The 19,754-nt window shown below is 31.4% G+C and overlaps 2 protein-coding genes across 2 annotated transcripts in view; one reads left to right on the plus strand and one right to left on the minus strand.

The window, feature by feature from the left end:
* Nucleotides 1-1,517: 1,517 nt before the first annotated feature.
* LOC137929291 (pancreatic triacylglycerol lipase-like) lies at nucleotides 1,518-3,294 on the plus strand. Its single transcript, XM_068772157.1, has 4 exons — nucleotides 1,518-1,671; nucleotides 1,835-2,229; nucleotides 2,316-2,649; nucleotides 3,188-3,294. The coding sequence occupies exons 1-4, from the start codon at nucleotides 1,562-1,564 to the stop codon at nucleotides 3,231-3,233; spliced, it is 885 nt and encodes a 294-aa protein (XP_068628258.1). The 5' UTR covers nucleotides 1,518-1,561; the 3' UTR covers nucleotides 3,234-3,294.
* A 4,108-nt stretch (nucleotides 3,295-7,402) lies between these two features.
* The window catches only part of LOC137929293 (uncharacterized), a 60,513-nt gene continuing 48,161 nt past the window's right edge, over nucleotides 7,403-19,754 (minus strand). Inside the window, exons 2-9 of the mRNA XM_068772158.1 lie at nucleotides 14,700-14,752; nucleotides 13,936-14,040; nucleotides 13,227-13,386; nucleotides 12,020-12,156; nucleotides 10,022-10,082; nucleotides 9,314-9,431; nucleotides 8,828-8,923; nucleotides 7,403-7,652 (exon numbers count right to left, since the gene is read on the minus strand). Of these exons, the coding sequence (XP_068628259.1) occupies nucleotides 7,545-7,652; nucleotides 8,828-8,923; nucleotides 9,314-9,431; nucleotides 10,022-10,082; nucleotides 12,020-12,156; nucleotides 13,227-13,386; nucleotides 13,936-14,032 (777 nt within the window). The 5' untranslated portion in view covers nucleotides 14,033-14,040; nucleotides 14,700-14,752 and the 3' untranslated portion in view covers nucleotides 7,403-7,544. The remainder of the gene's footprint in view (nucleotides 7,653-8,827; nucleotides 8,924-9,313; nucleotides 9,432-10,021; nucleotides 10,083-12,019; nucleotides 12,157-13,226; nucleotides 13,387-13,935; nucleotides 14,041-14,699; nucleotides 14,753-19,754) is intronic.

Consider the following 19,754-nt stretch of genomic DNA (forward strand, 5'->3'; position numbering starts at 1 on the left):
CGTTTTTAATTTGCGTGGCGAGATCGTGACATGTTCGATCTGTGTTCTAATCTTTCTAGAACATTCGCAAAGATAAAAGTGACACGCCTTTACGCATAAACGATTCTACTATAGAGATATCTGTATCTAAACATTAAATATGGGTATTTTAACAAGGGTATTATACGACATCAAGATAGATAGAAAAAACGATAAATCAAATATTACGATAATAGTTGATTATGGTGATAATGTAATCCAATAAATACACTAAGCCACCGTTTGCAAAATATTGTGCGGTACACGATGAAACTGCTAGTTGCTCTAGTACCACTAATCGCTGGTAAGTATTTTTTTCTAAATAAAAATATTACCATAATCGTAGTCCTAGGATGTTCACAGTTGGCCATGAGCCTTTTAAATGAAACCGGTAGCGATCAGCATCCAGCATCTTGTAACACCGTTGACAAAATCGATAGTCCATCCTGTGATTCAACACTTCCCTTACCGGTCTGTGGTGTCCTGTCAAGATAAAATTACTTATTTTTCAATCTATTTTATTTTTGACTCTGCTTCTCAAAGTGTTATAGTTGTGGAGAAGCTGAAAAAAACTTCACAACAGCATTGTTAGTAAAGTTTAACACAGATTTATGCATATACACTTTATTTGATATAGCCTAAATGAAACCATAATAATCAGGGGACATCACTGTCAAGAGCTCTATTTAAATATTCGTTTATTGCTTTTCCATATAATTTTCAAAATAGGTTTTGAATTTTGTAAATGTTAGGTCAATAATGTTTGGTGGCATTTTATTAAAAATCTGATTCCGTTGATTACAAATGAATCAGAAACTTTTGTAGTCGAAACTTTGGTACAATCCATTTTTCACAGTTTTTTAAATACGCTACTAACGTTTCCTATTTTAAATTTACTGTCATTATTGTAAAAGTAACGCCTAAAGGCCCTCAACCATCTGTTCTGCCTCTTAGCTTACCCATTCGCTGGGCTATACAGGTTGCTATCGTTCGTCTACAGATCTGATTTAATCTCATAAATATTTATCTATAGCATAGCCGAGACCGAGTATAGCCTACTGTGAACTTACCAAAAAAACTCAATTTAAAAAGTGTAATAAATTGAGTCAAAGGAATGAGAGAGTATGACGCTTCTCTTTATTTGTATGCTCTTGGTAGAGCATACGTATTTATGAAATCAGTTGCACAGTTCTTGCCACGGCTATTCACATGTTTCTGTCTTCGCACCACGCAATAGTTGAAAGGCAATTTCACAAAAATCCTAACCTGAACCTTTCATCATAAAACTGGGCGACCTTTGTACCTCGAGCTATTTGCACCACTTTGGACCATAAGTTTCACCACAGTATCTATATCCCATTACTTACTCATTACTATTAGATAGTGTATGTGAAGATGACGATGATACCAATCACGCAATCCTCCTGCAAAAGCAATTAGCTTATAAATAAATGATTTAATTACAGCGTGCCTCAGCGCACCAGCTGACCTTATCCCAGGAGACAACAGTCACTATGTAGAGGGAGTAAGCCGCTACATATGGATGCCTGATGGCGATAGTGTACCGCACCTGGTCGATTTAGACGAGCCTGCTGATGAAGAAGTCTTGAACAGCAGAAATGGAGCAAATAACCAATACTGGCTGTTCACCAGGTATTTATATGACGAATGTTAATTTCATGAGTTTTATTTATGGTTACAGAATTTTAAATTAAGAGATTTTATATCAATGTTTCATCTAAACATAGCTATATCTCCCATCACTCAAATCTCTCCCGTCAGCTTTTTAAAGTCTAATTGTTCCGTTGTTTTCCAGACGTAACCCTACAAGTCACCAAATAATCACCAACGGCAATGCTAATTCTGTTCGTAACTCGAACTACAACGGAAACCTTCCCTTGAAAGTACTCGTTCACGGCTGGAACGGCAATGGAAACTCCGAGATGAACACCCTCATCACTTCAGCTTTCCTGGCCGTACAAGACGTCAACGTGATCGTAGTCGACTGGAGGTCTTTGGCAAACTCAAACTACATTAGCGCTGCCAATGGCGTTCCCGGTGTTGGCCAGTTCCTTGGCAACTTCTTGACCTGGCTGATCAATACTGGAGGTGGTAACTGGAACAACGTCCACTTGGTAGGCTTCAGTTTGGGCGCTCACGTTGTTGGCAATGCTGGGCGTACGGCTGGAGGAAGACCGCGTCGTGTCACTGGTTAGTAATTTACGTAACTTGTACAATGTACATTGCTATTTATAAGTAAAACAATCTTGTACAACTTACGTATGAAATATTTCCAGGACTTGACCCTGCTGGCCCAAGGTGGGGTGGTAACTCGAACGCTCTGAACCGCAACGCAGGTCGTTATGTTGAATGCATCCACACCGATGGCGGACTCTTGGGTATTTTTGATCCTATTGGACACGCTGACTTCTATCCTAATGGTGGAAGGAACAGGCAGCCCGGTTGCGCCCACAGCGCATGCTCACACAGTCGCGCATGGCAATTATTTGCATCCACTGTACGCACGGATCACTTAACTGGAAGGCAATGCTCCAACTTGAATCAAGCTCAAAACAACCAGTGCACGGGATCTTCACTTAAAATGGGCAACCGTAATCTTTCCAAATCCGGGTAAGAATAACTTTTAACATATTAAAACAAAATTATCAATATTATTTTTATAAATGTCATTAGATAACCATAATAATAATTAACATTCTGATAATGGTGTATTTATAAAAATAAACTTGTATAGACAATCATAGGGGTCACCTGATGAGAAGTGGAAAATTTTCAAAACACTGAAAACTCTGCAAATTTACATACCAACTGATTTCTCAGAATTATTCTATGTATAGACAACAACATAGTCCAATATCCGCACTCTTTTATGGTAATATAAACATATGATATGTGAAGTCCACTGTTAGAAGTAGGTCTTCCTCCTAGATTTCCTATAGCACTGGTAAGAGGCAGCCTACATCTAAAGAGGCGGCTTAACAAAGTGGTTCTTTCGTCTTGTGAATGGACGTCTTACACTGAACTTACCGGTTCTTGATCTCCACTCCTGAATCTTACAAATGATGAATGCCAAATCATTATTATTACATTCACATAAACCGTTCGATCTAAACATTTCAATTCAAATTCTTTTCATAATCATTTTCAGATCTGGACTTTTCGGCCTGACAACCAGAGCTTCTCACCCCTTCTAATGGAATGACGAAATATGTATTGTGATATATTAAATACTGCCATATTTTATAATATACTGCCATACTTTTTGAAAAAATTTCTTTTGTTCTAATCCTGAGTGAAAATAAAAACCTTTAACAAAAACTTTTAACAAATTCAAAATGAATTTATTCCAACAAATTTCCTTATTTAGGTCGCAGTATATACTAACCATAGTTGTTAATATTTATTTGTTACCCAAGAAATGGTACATTATATTAGTACTTTTTAAAATTCGTACGCAGGTATTACGTCCTCGGACGAGGTGGACCTATAAGCTTGTAGAGGTCGGAAAACGCTAGATGCAAGCTACTTCCAACTGATCTTGTCTAATATATGAAGATTTCTGTGTCCAACAATGGACCTCGTTCGACTGAAATAATGATAATGATGATTACTATTAGTTTATTTACCTATTTAGATTTTAATGATGCGTATATCGCCTAAAATAATCACAATATGAAACATAAATTTCAAGTTTAATAAAGAACATTAAGGATATGTTTTAAACCCATAACTTCATAAAAGAAAAGAATAATGGTGCCTGACTTTCAAATAAAACAAACTCGTGTCTCACTATTGTGGGTAAACACGGTATCGTTGCTTGCAAACTATTGCTACTGTTCTTTTTTTATAATGATTAATAGTTAATTGAAATATATATTTTGCAAAGAGGCCTTAATATTATAATTGGTAAATACGTGAAAAATACTCACCAAACGATTATACAAGAACATAATTATTGAAAAACTTTTTTTAACAGGTTTCATAATAGGAGGATCCATAATAATTGTTATTGTTATTCCAAACTATATTAACCAAAAAAAAAACAAAGCTATGTAATTTTCTCTGACTAAATTAAACACAACTGAATGAAATCCAACCCCCGATTATTTCACATTTTACGTGATAATAAAATGAAATAGGGTCCAGCCGAAAGGGTGAAAATAAAAGCATTTTCTCAAAAGATTGTCCAGCGAGCAATATGCCTCAGAATAGATTAACTTGAAGATAGTTTATCGTATCTGATATGGGACGATGTAACTTAAGACTCGACCCGACAATCTTTATGATACAAACGTTTTATTTTATCATTTGCCCATAGTAATTGAAAATTGAAGATTTATATTAGTATCTCTCCTAGCATTAACTTCAAAAGTAATATTAAAATATTATATCTCGTATTACTTTACATTAATCACGATGCCGTGCAAACAGTAACACTTACCTATGCAAGACGATATTTTGATAAAAGAACCAGAACCCATTAATTAAGCATCAACAAAAGTATAAAAATTATATACATATACAAAATGTTTATTGTAATAAATTAAATTCTGCCATGTAATACTATTTATTGAAAAATTATTTTTTTTTGTTCTAATCCTATCTAAATTCAAATAAAAATATGTAACTCAAGCTTTTAAGAATAAGCAGCAGCAGTAATCTTTAACTTTAAGAATTTACTTAACTAGAAAGTGTTATATATAATATATATAGTCTGTTCAAAATTGAACACTTTCTAGTTAAGTAAATCCTTCAGCAAAAATATGTTACAATCCAATAAAGATGCTGCCTCAGAATAATGACGTAATAAATTTAAAAGTTTCTACGTGTTAAATAAAGCCTTTCCGGCATTCTTTTTATTATGTATAGATGATTATGAATGATTCAAAGTAGGTAATATATAATTATCCTGAATATCACAAGTCGCTAATTTATTTTTGGAATTAAATGTGAGGTATTTTTTAAATGTATTAAAATAATTCATTTTCTTTTCAAAAACGTATCAAACAATTTTGAGATATTTTAGCTTTTTTTATTTACACTACATGTTAATATGGCTGTGAATAAAATAGAAATAGTACCTAATTCGTTAATACGCCATAATATTTATAAATAACAATAATATTAACAAAAACAAATTATAACTAAACCACAAGAGTTCACATATAACGTACATGTTATAAGTGTACACTTGTAACATCTACTTATAACGTGTATTTACTGTAAACTTTTGTTTAAAATAAATGAAATATTAATACGTCAAAAATAAAATTAATCTAATTTTTTACTTCGTTATTTGTATGGTAAACCATAAGAACATTTTTATATTACATTTCTATTAATAAATTTTAATGACTACGAGTTTCCATCGTTACAGAGCGATCCAGAAGCTAATTTACCTCGGCGACGAAATGAGATTTTATAATCAAGAGGAAACCTCTAAATAAGGTTTTTACCTTCCTTAATACCTTTGCGGTTTGAGTCAAATTTAGCTCCTTAATATACACCGGAGTATAAATGGAACTCTATTGAAAAAATGTAATATTTATATTTTAAATGACGGTGTTTTTACATATATAAATACAAACCTCAATAATGAGTTATATTATGAATATGGCGGTGAGAAACTGCCTGTGTACGTACTCATTCCTTCTGCGATAACGAAAAAAATAAAGATCAGGTATGGAAGTAATGTATATTGCATATTTATAGACTATATACAATCATGTACTATTAACTATTTTGATAAAACATAGTGGTACCGGCTATTTTACTGATGGCATCCTGATTCATAACGGTATTCAAATTTGAATTCGAACACGTTATTATACATATTTATATATATATATATATACATACATACATATATATATATATATATATATATATCTTTAAAAAGTATTGTAGCCCTAGTGGCCAGTAACACGGGGCATTCATAGGTACAAGTTACAAGGACATTAGATAGAGTATAAAAAGCACGTTTTTGTAACGTCTCCATTAACACGATCCTCTCTTAACTTTAGAAAATTTTAAATCATAAATATACTTAATAAACTCTTAATTTGAAATGATACAATCAATGAATTTAAATGCTTAAAACTACTTCATAAATATGCTTTATAAAACATACTTAATTTTTTGTGCCTTTCGTGTTACTATGTTTGATAATTTAATAAAAATAATATTTATGTCATTATATATAATTAGAAATATTTCGTCTTATGTACTAACTCAACACGATGTCTATCGAATTATATTGCATAGAGATTTCAATGGAATATTCCTTTCGGCGAGTAAAGATCAGCTAAAATTTTATATTACATCTGCATGAGAGATAGAGTGGGGTATAACAAAATGCTCGTTTTATATCTATAAGTATAAAACTAGCCAATTATAAAAAAAATTATGGTAACGCAATGATCTTAATCGGAATGATTCGTTTTTATCTATGCTCTTGTCAAATAAATGATCGAAGTTTCGAGATTTATTTACCTGTTAACTTCCTTGGGGCATGAAATAAGATTTTCTAATCAGAAGGCGACCGCTGAAGGTTCTTTTAGCTTTTTTTTCGAGTTAAATTAGATCGTTAATTTCTAAAAATTTCAATATGTAAACCATTTCTGATTTTTTTCATAATCATTCCAATTTGCGATTAAAAATATTACCTAATAATTTTCAAGCTAGAAATTAAAAAATACGTATTTTGTGTACTTAAAGTACAGAAAATACAGAGATGTTACTTCTCAGCATTTTATGGATGCACCATGAGGGAGCCGGATCCATCGCGGTGTAAGTAGCGAAGCGTGGTACCTTTCTCGTTACTTAGTATTCACGTTGCAGGTTTAAAAATCTCTTCTGACGCATTGATGCGTACCTTTACCGACCATATGATCCTACCAATACTACGCTATAAGCTCGTTCGATAAATCATCTAATGTTCGCTCTTGACAGAGTGTCTGTGTGTTTGTTTAAAGCTTTTTGTGTAAATACAATAAATATTTACACAGAAATGGCTCAGTGGCATCGTAATTTTTCTTTAGAAGTTACTTTTGATGTTTTTGCTTCCACTTATTTAAGGAAAGTGGACAAGTTATTTAAATAAAAGCTACTGTATTTCAACAATGATACAACACACGTGTGTTAATACAATAAACGTAATAATATTTCCGAAATGGAAATGAATAATATTTAAATATTGGAATTAAATCTTAGATATAGCTATTTTGTTGTGCTATTTGTTTAAAATAAAATTTCAGTTTTACAAAACAATTTGCTTCCAAATGGGCGATAGTGTTTATTTCTATTTGAGAATCAATATTGATTAAGACGATAATTTAAAAAGGGAAAATTAAAAATTTCTGCGACGTATAAAATATTTATTTACATATATATAAAATTTATTCAATATTTTTAAAACAATCTTCACTCATTTGCATGATTTTTTTTACAACTGATCTTTGTTATTCTTCCAGGCCTTGATTTATCTGGCTTGTTATTGCAGATGGTCACAGTAGTAGTTTATTAGTTTCAAAAAAGTCTGACAGATCGAGATCAGCCAATAGACGATTTCCAAGTTCCATGACATTTGTACTAAGGAACTCCGTGACTTCAGACTGCAAAAAAAATAATTTACATAAGTTTTAGGTCAACAAAATCGACTCGCTCATTATGTCAGCCGATAGAAAAATACTGCGAAGGGTAGGTTTCTATAAATCGCACCAATGGCCGCGCTTACACTGCATTCAGTTACTTCCGCAACCTTGACCATGTCGTCATATCAAACAGTGAGGCTTGTGGTTAATCTATATAGCCCACCCTACCAGCTACTTCAGCTACTCTTAATGTACCTAAGAACAATATTTATTGTTTATATAAAACTTCTGTGATTATACAAAACACAGGCCTAATCTTTTGAACCATTTAGACCAGTGATTCCCATTGTTGTATATTTCGACCCCTAGGGGTCTACGTCAGCGAAAAAAATTTGGGGGTCCACGATAGTGAATCTCAACACATACACTGATAATACCTATTTACTTACATCATACTATCTTCTAATATCAAAACATTTACATTATTTATAAAAGTACCTATGAAATATATATTTTATGTTATTTTATTTATAGTTTATTTTACGTTCATTTAATGTTACGTATATTTTACATAACAGATACAAAATTTTATTTTAATTAGTTTCAATTTTAATTCTATTAATAAATGTATAAATTAACATGTGTTTTTACTATAAATTTTTAACACTAAACTTCACTACAGTTAGAAATTTACAGGAAATCAATATCAGGTAAGTAGGGTATCTACCCAAGACGGAAAAACATGGCAAGTGGTTTACGACACAAAAATGTTTGGGGAACTCTGATTTAGACTAATAACCATTAACTGCGTTTCGATTCTCAGATTGTTGACTTACTTAATCTAGAAAGTCTTGAAAATAAACGTACTTCCCTTGTTCTACTTCCATCGTCTTCCTCAGATCATAAGTACGCACCCGTTATTGCACAGCCTACATTCCCAGGAACTGTTACTTATTTATTTTTATTTCTATTACATAATCGTCATCGTCATCATTTCAACTGAAGAACATCCACTGCTCAATATAAGCCTCGCTTATACATTTATAATGGAACCAGTAATAAGCTAAAGGTCGTTCTGATTTTCTTTGTACCAAAGTCTTTTCTCCTCTAAATCTTTTACGAGAGTCTTTATACTAAACATCAGTTGGGATTTAAATCTGGACCGAGATATCATAATTAGAAAAAATATATCATACCTCAAATAGAACGAGTCCCTCTTCGACGAACATCTTCAAGAAAACATTGACGAATTCGTTCAGAACTGGATCGTTGAACATGCCACTGATTTCAGGCTGAAAGAGATAGACAAAAATCCATTAGGCTAGTTGAACTGCATTTATTGCTACTAATCTGTAAAAATAAAAAATATTTCCCGTTTTTTCTACTTTTAAACATATTACAACGTCGGTAAAACGCTTTTGGGAAGTAGTAGTGTAACTTCATTAATTCCAAGTATTTTAAATAACAGCGTCTTAGCAAAAGAACCTCCCTACGTGGTTTTTTGCAAAAGCCATCTACACTTAATGATATTTATGTAGCTTTATTTTGGCCTTAAAATTCATGGTTAGTGTACGGGCTTTTCTCACTACTATCACGAAAAACTCAACGTGTATCCTAGAAAACACAGCATAAAGCTACTTTCTGAAAATAATTATAAAAAAATATATAAATAGTATACGAACATCGAAAGAGTCAAGCGAAACGCTGATTCTGCATTCCCTTATTTGCAAGAAAATTCCGTCGGACAAACTGAGCGACAGTGCAAGGTCGACATTCGCGCGAGGTTCCGCAATTTTGAACCTAAAAAAAATGTAGTTTTGATCAGTGCTCCACAACAGGTGTGCCATAGGTCGGACACAAGGATGCCGTAGTAAATTAAGTAATTAATTTATTGAAATTTTGAAAGTTTTCGTTTTACATAATTTGTATTTGAGACGCAGTGGCTTGTCACGTTCACTCGTTTCTCGAATTTAGATTTCAGTGTGCCACGAAATTCTAGGAAAGATTTAGTGTGCCGTATTTGAAAAAAGTTACAGAGCATTGGATTAGGTAAAAAAAGATTCGATAAATACCAAATGTTTATGAACATTGAGCCTGACAAATACATTGCAATACTTTCGCTACAGGTTATACAAAGTCCATTATTATAATGTTAATCAAATAATAAAAAAAGCTATAAAAGGAGAAAAAATGTATGTCAAAATAAAGTATTTTAGTAAAAAAGTCAAAAATAAATATCTATCTTGAGTCAACGTGAAGATAAATGTTTCCAAAGTGGTTGAATTATTCATAAATGTAAATTGAATCATTACGTTTTTGTCTGTGTATAAAAATCCAAAGGATCGTTCGTTGGTGGGATTTTTTGATTATAAAATGAAAAAAATACTCACTTGCCGTCACCTGAGCCGAAGATTCTGCCTCCGTAAATTGTTAACTCAAGGTCGTAGCCACCTGAAAGTCAAATAAACTTTGAAACTTTATATCGGTTTTGTGCAGCCAAGCTAACCTTCTCGCGAAGAATTCAATAATTTAATAGGTTCAATGAAAAATTTTATATTATCACGGCTTTATAATGGTTCAACATCGTCATTATCATTACAGCCGCATCACGTCCACTGCTGGGCATTGGCCTACATCCAGCGTCTTTCGACTCCCTTAACAAAGCTACGTTTCTGATCCCTGGTCTTCACTCAGGAACCTTAAGACCTTTTTTAATTAAAGAAAGTGCTATAATATATTCTAATTTTAAATAATTATACCTACTTTCGATAGTATCATTATCGTTACTAATAGAAATTGAAATCAATTTAATCTAGCTTTTTAGCAACCGCGTGATAGATAAATAACAATACCCTATCACAGAGATTTTATTGATTAAATATTCATAGATGATTACGCTTGTTTTAAGTATAATATTTACTAAGAACAAATGTAAGCATTAGTTTGTTTTTAGTACATAAAGTATAATACATATGTGGTGTAAGTAGTAAAGTATACTATAGTAAGTAATAATATATTCTAAAGTATATATATATATATATAAAAATATATATATATATATATATATATATAGATGTATGTATGTATTTATGTGGTTCTGTTATAAAGTGATTGGTTATAGATGTAAAAACCTGAAACGGGTGAATGTATAGCTCATTTACTTTCAAATTTACCTTATTTAATTATCAATGGTTTCAGAAATATTGAACAGCACAAAGATAATACTGTAAGAAAAAGTGTTTTCAAAATTCCGCTTACAATTAAAATTAACTATTATTTACTATTTGTCAATGCAGACTTTGTACTGCTAGAAGTTATAGCCATGCCACATTTGAATAAAAAAGTAAATTTATCTAATATTTCATAAACCAGAAAAAGACGTAAAAGATTCTAAATTTTTTCGTGGCAAATCTATGCCATCATTTTTCCTTTCTAACTTTTACACCTATAGCCAATCATTGCTTAAATAACAAATCTAATTGACGTTTTAAATTCTAAAGCTTATTTTACTTTAGACAGTAAATCATTAGTTTTACACTTTAACTTCACAATTACAAGAAGAAACCGCTTTATGTCTATCGAACGTTGATAATATTGTACACTATCATCGTGAACAGGTCTTTTTTGGTCAATTTTTCAATCCACCTTCAGTATTAATACGATAGGGAAAGCTGTACGGTACCAGCATCGGTAGAGACATTTGTTGTTACCATAGAACTAAGGTATCTTATTTTTTTTCGTATCGTATTCTTATTTTTTCTTATTACATAGCTATAGTACAAACTGAATTATTAGGTAATAAATATGATGTAAAAAACCCGGTACATAATATTTTTTAATAAATGTTAAAAACCGGTCATCGATTCGATTTTTGGAAAGGAAACTTTGTAGTCAATCAGCTAATACAATTATGATGAAAGCTTGAGAATGAATTTCTCTAACTACTGCATTAATAATTATTACACAAATGATCACACGATAATAAAAACCTGTTTGGTTTGTGGGATCTTCTATAAATGTGCAATGGGTTCTGGTTTAAGAATCAAAGTAATTTATTTCAGTGATGAGATTAGAAATGAAATTCTCTAACTAAAATGCAGTAACCAAATCAGTGTGCGTTTAGAAAGCTCGTATCTCTATTTAAAGTTAAAAGATGCCATTATATAAAAGCTCAATTTGATTCTATTTACTATCAAATTGAGCTTCTATGGCATTCTACATATGGAGTTCACAAGTGACCATTGTAAATGAATCATAGTGGATAATATAAATCCAATGAATTGTGATCGCTTACCAAATAAATATTATTAACCAAGGACTTCATTTATTAGCACAAATAAGCGAATTTCGACTTTATGTCATGAACAATAAATATTAAAATTACTTACCAACATCGACATCGACTAGTGGAATAGATCCATCAATAGTGAATCCAATATTCTGCAGGCTTGCCATATTGATGCTTAAATCGTTAACTACAAATGTACTCAGGCCCTTTACTATCATATCCTTTATTGAGACATACCTGGAAAATAAATTTGAGCAATTAAAATTAAAGTAGGTAATAGTGGGTAAATAACATTGCCCGAAGAACCAACGTTTGCTGGGGCGTTATGGTTCTATAGTGGAAGCTACGGTCCTGCAAATGCAGAGTAAGACGTCCGACCACAAGTTGAATAGAAAACCTTAGGAACCAGAATAGATACAAAGCACGCCTATGGTAGTGAATAACTTACGGCTGAAAAGGTACTGATTAAGTTAGATTGCTTTATTGGCTTCATTAAGATGAGAGGTGAATTTACAAAGCTACTTACACTGTAGTACATTTATTAATTTTTAACAAATAAATACTAGACGAGATGGCATTAGAAATAATAGCATGAGAAGACAGCTGCAAGCTACCTGACTTTCATTTGGAAAACTGATTACCAATCACAAAAACGTATCCAATTGGTCCATTTGAATTAGATACTTCCTTCCGAGAGATCTGATTATCCTGAGATAAGTCAGTTCATCGAAGCTGACCTAATAGTGGTCATCAGTAAGAACATAGAATCTAATTATAAGTTACATCATATCTAAGCTAGGTAGGTGGGTGTTAAATAAGTTATGTGTGCTTATAGACAAATAAATATATTTAGTAACGTAGTCACTCTTTGTGATACTGTTGTACAGCTTTGTTTAGATTATACAAGTTGATTAATTATATAAATAGAATTAAAGCTTTCAAGGGATAAATATATAGCATTTTTGTTATCAAAAGGCTTTTTTTATTTATTTTCAATCGTTTTAAATAAAGTGATCACTCTGTAATAAGTAACATTATTTTGTTGTTGGATTGCGACAGATCAGTAACTTATGGTACAAGGCTTGCACAAACAGATAGTAAACAGTAATGAATTTCAGTGTGTATTAATCTGAATTTCGTAAAAGCTTAGTCTTACTATATTATATTATTTTTTAATACCGCTACAAGCCAATAATATTTGTATTGGGTGCACCGAATCATACATTCGCAGCTATAAAGTTTTTACACCTATAAACAATCATATTGTATATTCTATAGAATAAAAATGCAAATAAAGTCGTCCTTACCCAGGAATAATAGAAATAACATTCTGGTCTACATAAATCTCGTCAATTCCGAATGGATCCAAAACAGGGATGTTACCGGATCCATCAACCATAGCTTGTCTGATTTCTTCGAAAAGACTTAAAACTATCTGCTCAATGATAGTATTCCTTGCATTTTCGTCTGAAATTAAGAATGATTTTGGGTAAATTCGCTGAATAATTCTATAATACTTAAATGCCTATTCCAGATGTAAATTACAATTTTACATTTATAGGCATCTTCAGTTCCCTTATAAATACATTTACTATTGAAATTTTTCAAATCCAATTTATTTTTTGTTATTTTCTACAATATCTGTACATCTACTCGTAATTATGTATTACAATTTATCTGTTATTACTATATATAAATTAATGTATATATAAAAATAGGAATAGATAAGCAAATATATTTAAATGTTTGTATGTACATCTCAAGTACCCGCTACTATTTACATACTTATCCTACTTCTATTTTCATACTATTGTTATTTGTAAGAAATTGCTTGGGACTTGTACTTTTTTAGTTATTATGCATAATGTATTTCTTTACTGTCTTTTATAAAAAAAAAGTCTTAATTGAATAAATAACTTCTTTGCGATTCTTTGCTTTATGTTATCAGTCAATCAATAATTCCACATAATTTTGTATTGTTTTTCTTATTTTTTTAAATAAACTTTAAAAAATTACCAGCTAGTAAAATCTTCTCCTTAAAATTGTCAACTTTCAAAGGCGAAGCCGAAGCTATAGCCAAGATGGCAGCTAGCACTATTATAAGATGACGCATTTTGATATCTGAAAGAATAAAATAATTTTTGTATACAAAACAATAAAAAGACTATTAAAATTAAACACTAACAAAGGCCTATGATGAAATGATACACGTACTTAAAACATTATGACTCATATCGGTATCAAAATCGGATAAAGAAGCGATTCGGTAATAAAGAGACGTAATTAATAAAGAAACGTTAAAAACCCTTTGTTTAACTGCACAAGGCGATGACCGGAGACAGTCAAAAGCATTTAAAACATTGTATGATTTCATATCGCAAATTTCTAGGTGATAAATAGTAAGAGTTTTCTCTGCTCCCGTTATAATAAAACTCATCTTTAGGATAATTCTTTTGTAGGATCACCAACTTTGAATTACCCCTTTTCTACAAAGGAAAGATTTACGGGAAAGTATAGCAGTGGTCATTTGACTGTACGAAATTATCGAACTCTCTAGAATCTGTCAGCAACTGACTGAAAAGTCCAGAAGAGAAAGCAAAAAGAACACTGCTTTTTATGATCTTTGAAATCTTGGTTAGGTTAGGTTAGAAGGTACCAATAATCATTGGGGAGAAAAAAAAGATGAATATAAATAAGTAAAATTTCCTTGCATCAAAAATTAACGCAGAGAGCTTGGAATAAAAAATCCTTAATAATAACAGATATCCATTATTCCTTACCTTTTGTTTGAGAACACAAAAGAATAGCTCAAATAACGAATTTCGTCAGACACGAAATCGCGCGGCTACTACCAAAAAACTTCTGTAGCAGATTTTTATATTGCCAAATTAATCATTGTTAATTATCTATCATTACTTATCGATGATTTACAAAGTAATTTTTTGATAAACTGTTCTATGGAATATTCTTTCACTACATTATTAGGTAGTGATGATGATAAAGGTGCTAAGATAACTATTAGACTTGGTAACAGACATGAACGATAAAAACTATGCTCCGGTGTTTTGATTTTTACAATGACCTTTCATTCAATTTCCGATTTAATTCCAAATTCAAATTTAAATCCTGCTATATCAAATCAATCTTTCAGTCCAAATTCTCTTATGTGTGATTTGGCGTTTCTATCTCTATGAGAAATTATGACAGATATCTTAAAAATACTGCTATTGTTCTCTTGTTTGGCGTTGAATGTTCATAGTCGTATACGTATTCCAGTTCATAGGAGGTAACATAAGATAAATTACTCGATATAACTAGATCCATGAAAGTTTTTTCTACTATACTTATTTACTTAACTCAAAAAATTAATTAGTTCTTCAATGTGGACTTTATAAAATATTGTAGTTTGTTTTGGTCAAGAAATCTTTGTTCACTATATTACGGATTACATTTCTTATCATCGCAAAGTTTAATCTCCGTCCTGTTCGAAGAAATAGTGCCTCATACCTGACAAGAACAGACAAAAGATATTCCAGATTCCAGGAGATAGCATGCACAATTTTTAATTTGGTTCACTTAACTAGTCTATTACACATATAAGAATAAATATTAAATAAAGTATACATAAAAAACAGATGTACAATTTTCTAGAACAAAACTTTACCTGCATAAAATCGAGACTAAGTTATACGCTACAGACACACTACATACACTACAGACTAAGTTACACTAAACAAACAAACATTAGAAGCCTACCAAGCACTTTAATTTTGTATATTTTAATATAAGGAATATGTTTTTATTTAATTATGTTATTTTGAAGTTTGCATATGCATCTCATCGGCGAATACATGGTCAGCTATAATTAGTTCGCCGTGCAGGCAAGTTATTCAGACGGCTATTGGAACGAGGCACAGTAATATTAAATTTTATAAGAAAATAACAGATGACAATAATACAGTTCACTAATTTATGCACAAAAATTGCACCTAATGCCTTGCATCTACTTTCGAGAGAAATTAATTCGTAATGAACAAGTCTATCTCTGTAACATACAGATGCATAAATCTTCTCTGGATGTTCAGTCAGTTCAATCTTTGAATCTGTATGGTATATGATTGGTTCCATATGATAGAGTTATATTCAAAAACAAATAGTACAAAACGTTCGAAAAGGACAACAGCGATCGGGGAATCCCAGAAAAATTAATTGTTTGTCGTAATATTAAACCTGCTAGTCGAAGTCCTTACTTTGTTGTGTTATCAGTGTTCCGTCAATATAAGTTATTTGTACTAGATATTTTTTATGGGTATATTATTTATAATGTAACAAACACAAAGAGATTTTTTTTTCTTGCCAGTGTTAAGTGAAGACATTAATGTTTTTAAAACCATTTTATTTTTTGGACATCAGCTTTTTTTTTTCAACATCTTTTTGTAAGCAAAGTATGTATTTGAGTTGTGGATACCTCGATATAATTTAAAATCATTAGCGTGTATATTTGGTTTTACTGTGCAATATGTATCGGGATGGTTTTCATAGCATTATGAAAGTGAAATTAAAAAAAGGAAACGAGTTAATAAAATCTATCGTTTAATTTGTTTTTATAACGTGTGAATCTAATCAAGACATTCGATACTTTTTTTAAGTTTAATTTAAAAAAGAGAAATATGTAACGCCGGCTGCGTAAAATTTGTGAAGTGGTTTTAGGAATTTTCAAACCGGGAATGTGAGAGTTAGACATGTCAAGAAGATGTTTCTTTTTGAAAGTCGATCAATAGTTATCAAATAACTAAAGAATTTAAAATTGATCACGACACAGTTTTGGCCCATTTGTAAAAAACTGTGTATATAAAACGGTATGATATTTTATTACCACATGAGTTCATTAAAAAAATCATAATGAAACGTGTACTTATTTGTGATTATTAAGTTAGGCGTAATGATTATCGTTTTAAGATTGATATCAGGTGATAAAAGGTGGATCACGTACAAGAAGAATGCACAGAAAAAGTCAGGCTACACAGACTAGCGAAATCTGATTTAATTCGCAATAAGGTGATGCCGTGTGTGCGGTAGGTGCTCTTCTAATAAGTTTTATTTATTACAATCTTTTATCTGCTATCAAATTTATAGATTCTAATCTCGACTACCAACTACTAACGAGATAATATCAACAAGTTAGCAGAATAAGACCGACAATAATCAGTAGAATTGGTGTAGTCTTTCAACATAATTACCATATACTACAAACATTTTTAGTCACTCGGCAAAAATTAAGATAGTTTGACTGAGAATTGACAATGCATCCGTTGTTTCCCTTGACTTTTCACCTTTAATTTTTAACCTGTTTTCATCTCTTACGAATTATTTAAGAAATTTCAGGTTAACATCAAGTAAGGCCTACTAAAACTGCTTGTCACCCTTTTTTATCTCAAGTCTTAAAATTTCTATAAAACGGCACCTGTGTATCAACGCTACAATCGAAAATAAGTTAAAAAGACATCAATACTTAAATTATTTATAATTACATAAACTTATAAACAAAGATTTAATTGTACTATCTATTATATCAATGATTCGCAAAATGGTCTATATCGACCCCTAGGGGTCTACGTCAGCGAAAAAAATGTTTTTAATGTTACGTATATTTTACATAACAGAAACAAAATTTTATTTTGAGTAGTTTTAATTTAAATTCAATTAATAAATGTATAAATTAACATGTGTTTTTACTTTAAGTTTTTAACACTTCCTACAGTTAAAAATTTACAGGAAATCAATGTCAGGTAAGTGGGGGGTCTACCCAACACGGAAAAACATGGAAAGGGGTCTACGACACAAAAAAGTTTGGGGAACTCTATATTATATGAACAAACAGAGATGATAATATATACAGCAATCATATATTATATGTTGCGTACATTACATAACAAAAAGGAAAATGCGACTCAATATTTCAAATTGGATGTCTTCTGTGGGGCCGCAGGCGTTTATCAAAATGGTCCTAAAGGGATAGCGGCACTGTCGCAGTGTTTTGTTGAACACTCGGCAGGATATGCTGAGTTGCCTTTTGGATTGATACAGTGTTGCCAACTGTAACAGTCCGATATATACTTGTTTAATTTATTATATATATCAACCATTGTTATAAGACTAATAACTAAAGTTGATGATTACATAAAAATGTAAAAAAATAAACTGAATAATGTCGTAAAAAAAAGGTTTGTTAATTTTATCTGGAATCCTGTAGTAAATATTTAATGGAATCAGGCGTTACCTTGCGGAAGTCCATAACTAAGAAAAGGACCAATATTTAGCCACTTCCGCACATGCAGTGGTAGTCGTGCATGCTGTGTTTGGCACTAATCGGTGTAACATAACTCCTGCAGATGTCCCGTAAAGGGGTGAAACACATGTTGGGTGGTATAACGGTGGCAGTTGTGTAATTCGCATTGTTTGCCGCATACACATTTATCAACGGGCTGGCGGGCGGTGCACTCTGTTGCACGACTACCACTGCATGTGCGGAAGTGGCTAAATATTGGTCCTTTCCTGTAGTAAAAGCACATCCATTGCCCATAAAAAGATTTATTAATTCAATTTTCTTAAAAAAATCATATGATATGTAATTAAAATAACAATATTTTGTGTAGGATTACAATATTATATACAGATAGCACTTAATCAAGCGATAGGCTTACTCATTTCTACTATATCTGGTGTAAAAAAAATCTTTATCATGATAAATTAAGTCAACTGTAAGTGGAACCTTTGGAAATTAACAATTTATACGCAATATTCTAGAATGTCATTGTAAAATAATAACTAAATTGTGTTCTACAAAAATTTTTAAAAGACATTTTTAACTACTTTTGATTCTATACATATATATATTTAAAGTAATCAAATCTTTATGTTAAGTCATCTCTACCACGTGAAAAAAAAATATATGAGACCTCCGTCTTTAACCCTCACAAAAATAAAAAGTTCTAAATTGAATATATATGGGGAGATTTAATCTAGAAATTATTATTTAACATCGCCTAACATACACAAAGGTTGAAAAGATTATGAACGTTTTAAAAGGTTGTCATTAAGTTTATAGTAATATTTATTTTATAATAAAGTTGTTTTATTGAAAGAAAAATCAAAGCTAAAATAAAAGGAAAGCTTTGTTCTGCCCTGAAAGCAGATGTTGTTTTTCCGGGGAGGCGTTTATGTCTACTAGACCTGATTTATTCTAAATTTAAGAACATTTAAACGTGTAGTACTAATAAAACTCCTTTGAGTTTCTTATTACTTTTCTCAAGAAGATGATCCCATATAATAAGTCTTTATTACTGACTTTACTTTGACTTTGACCTTAAAACTAAACTAAAAACAAATTCTTTTACTTGTTACTGATAAAGAAATACATCCAAGGGCCACACAACGACGATGGACAAAAAAATAACAAGGAATAAATTAATTGTGATTTTGTATGCAGTGGTTGTAAGCGCGAGTTATATAACAGGGAAATCTCTCTAAAACCTGTTGAAGGATTTAGGTCTGTCAACAGCGAATATCAGCCCAATTTTGGAGATATATATAAGCAGTACTAAAAGAATCTTTTAAAATTTAGTTAGGTAAACAGTCTTGTTTGTAAAGGTGAACGACAATACATTGCAAGGTGATCTCTTTAAACCTTCTACGAATATCGCCAGCTCCAAGCACCGTTCCCGGGCACTTCTTCCTAAACGTACATGACAAATCTCAAAACATATATTATATAAGAATACAGATGTTTTATTTATTATGTATATAAAAATTTTAAATCTTATTAAAACAACGTA

Source organism: Battus philenor, unplaced genomic scaffold (assembly GCF_028537555.1).
Source record: "Battus philenor isolate CCGP_79_NKW_IND1 unplaced genomic scaffold, ilBatPhil1.0.hap1 SCAF_5, whole genome shotgun sequence".
Taxonomy (NCBI): Eukaryota; Metazoa; Arthropoda; class Insecta; order Lepidoptera; family Papilionidae; genus Battus; species Battus philenor.

What these genes read in the sequence shown, in the direction of transcription:
- LOC137929291 (XM_068772157.1), top strand. Translation starts at nt 1,562, where the DNA reads ATGCCTGATGGCGATAGTGTACCGCACCTGGTCGATTTAGACGAGCCT. An exon ending in CAATACTGGCTGTTCACCAG is followed by an intron (nt 1,672 to 1,834) that starts GTATTTATATGA and finishes GTTGTTTTCCAG; the next exon opens with ACGTAACCCTACAAGTCACC. An exon ending in CGTAATCTTTCCAAATCCGG is followed by an intron (nt 2,650 to 3,187) that starts GTAAGAATAACT and finishes AATCATTTTCAG; the next exon opens with ATCTGGACTTTTCGGCCTGA.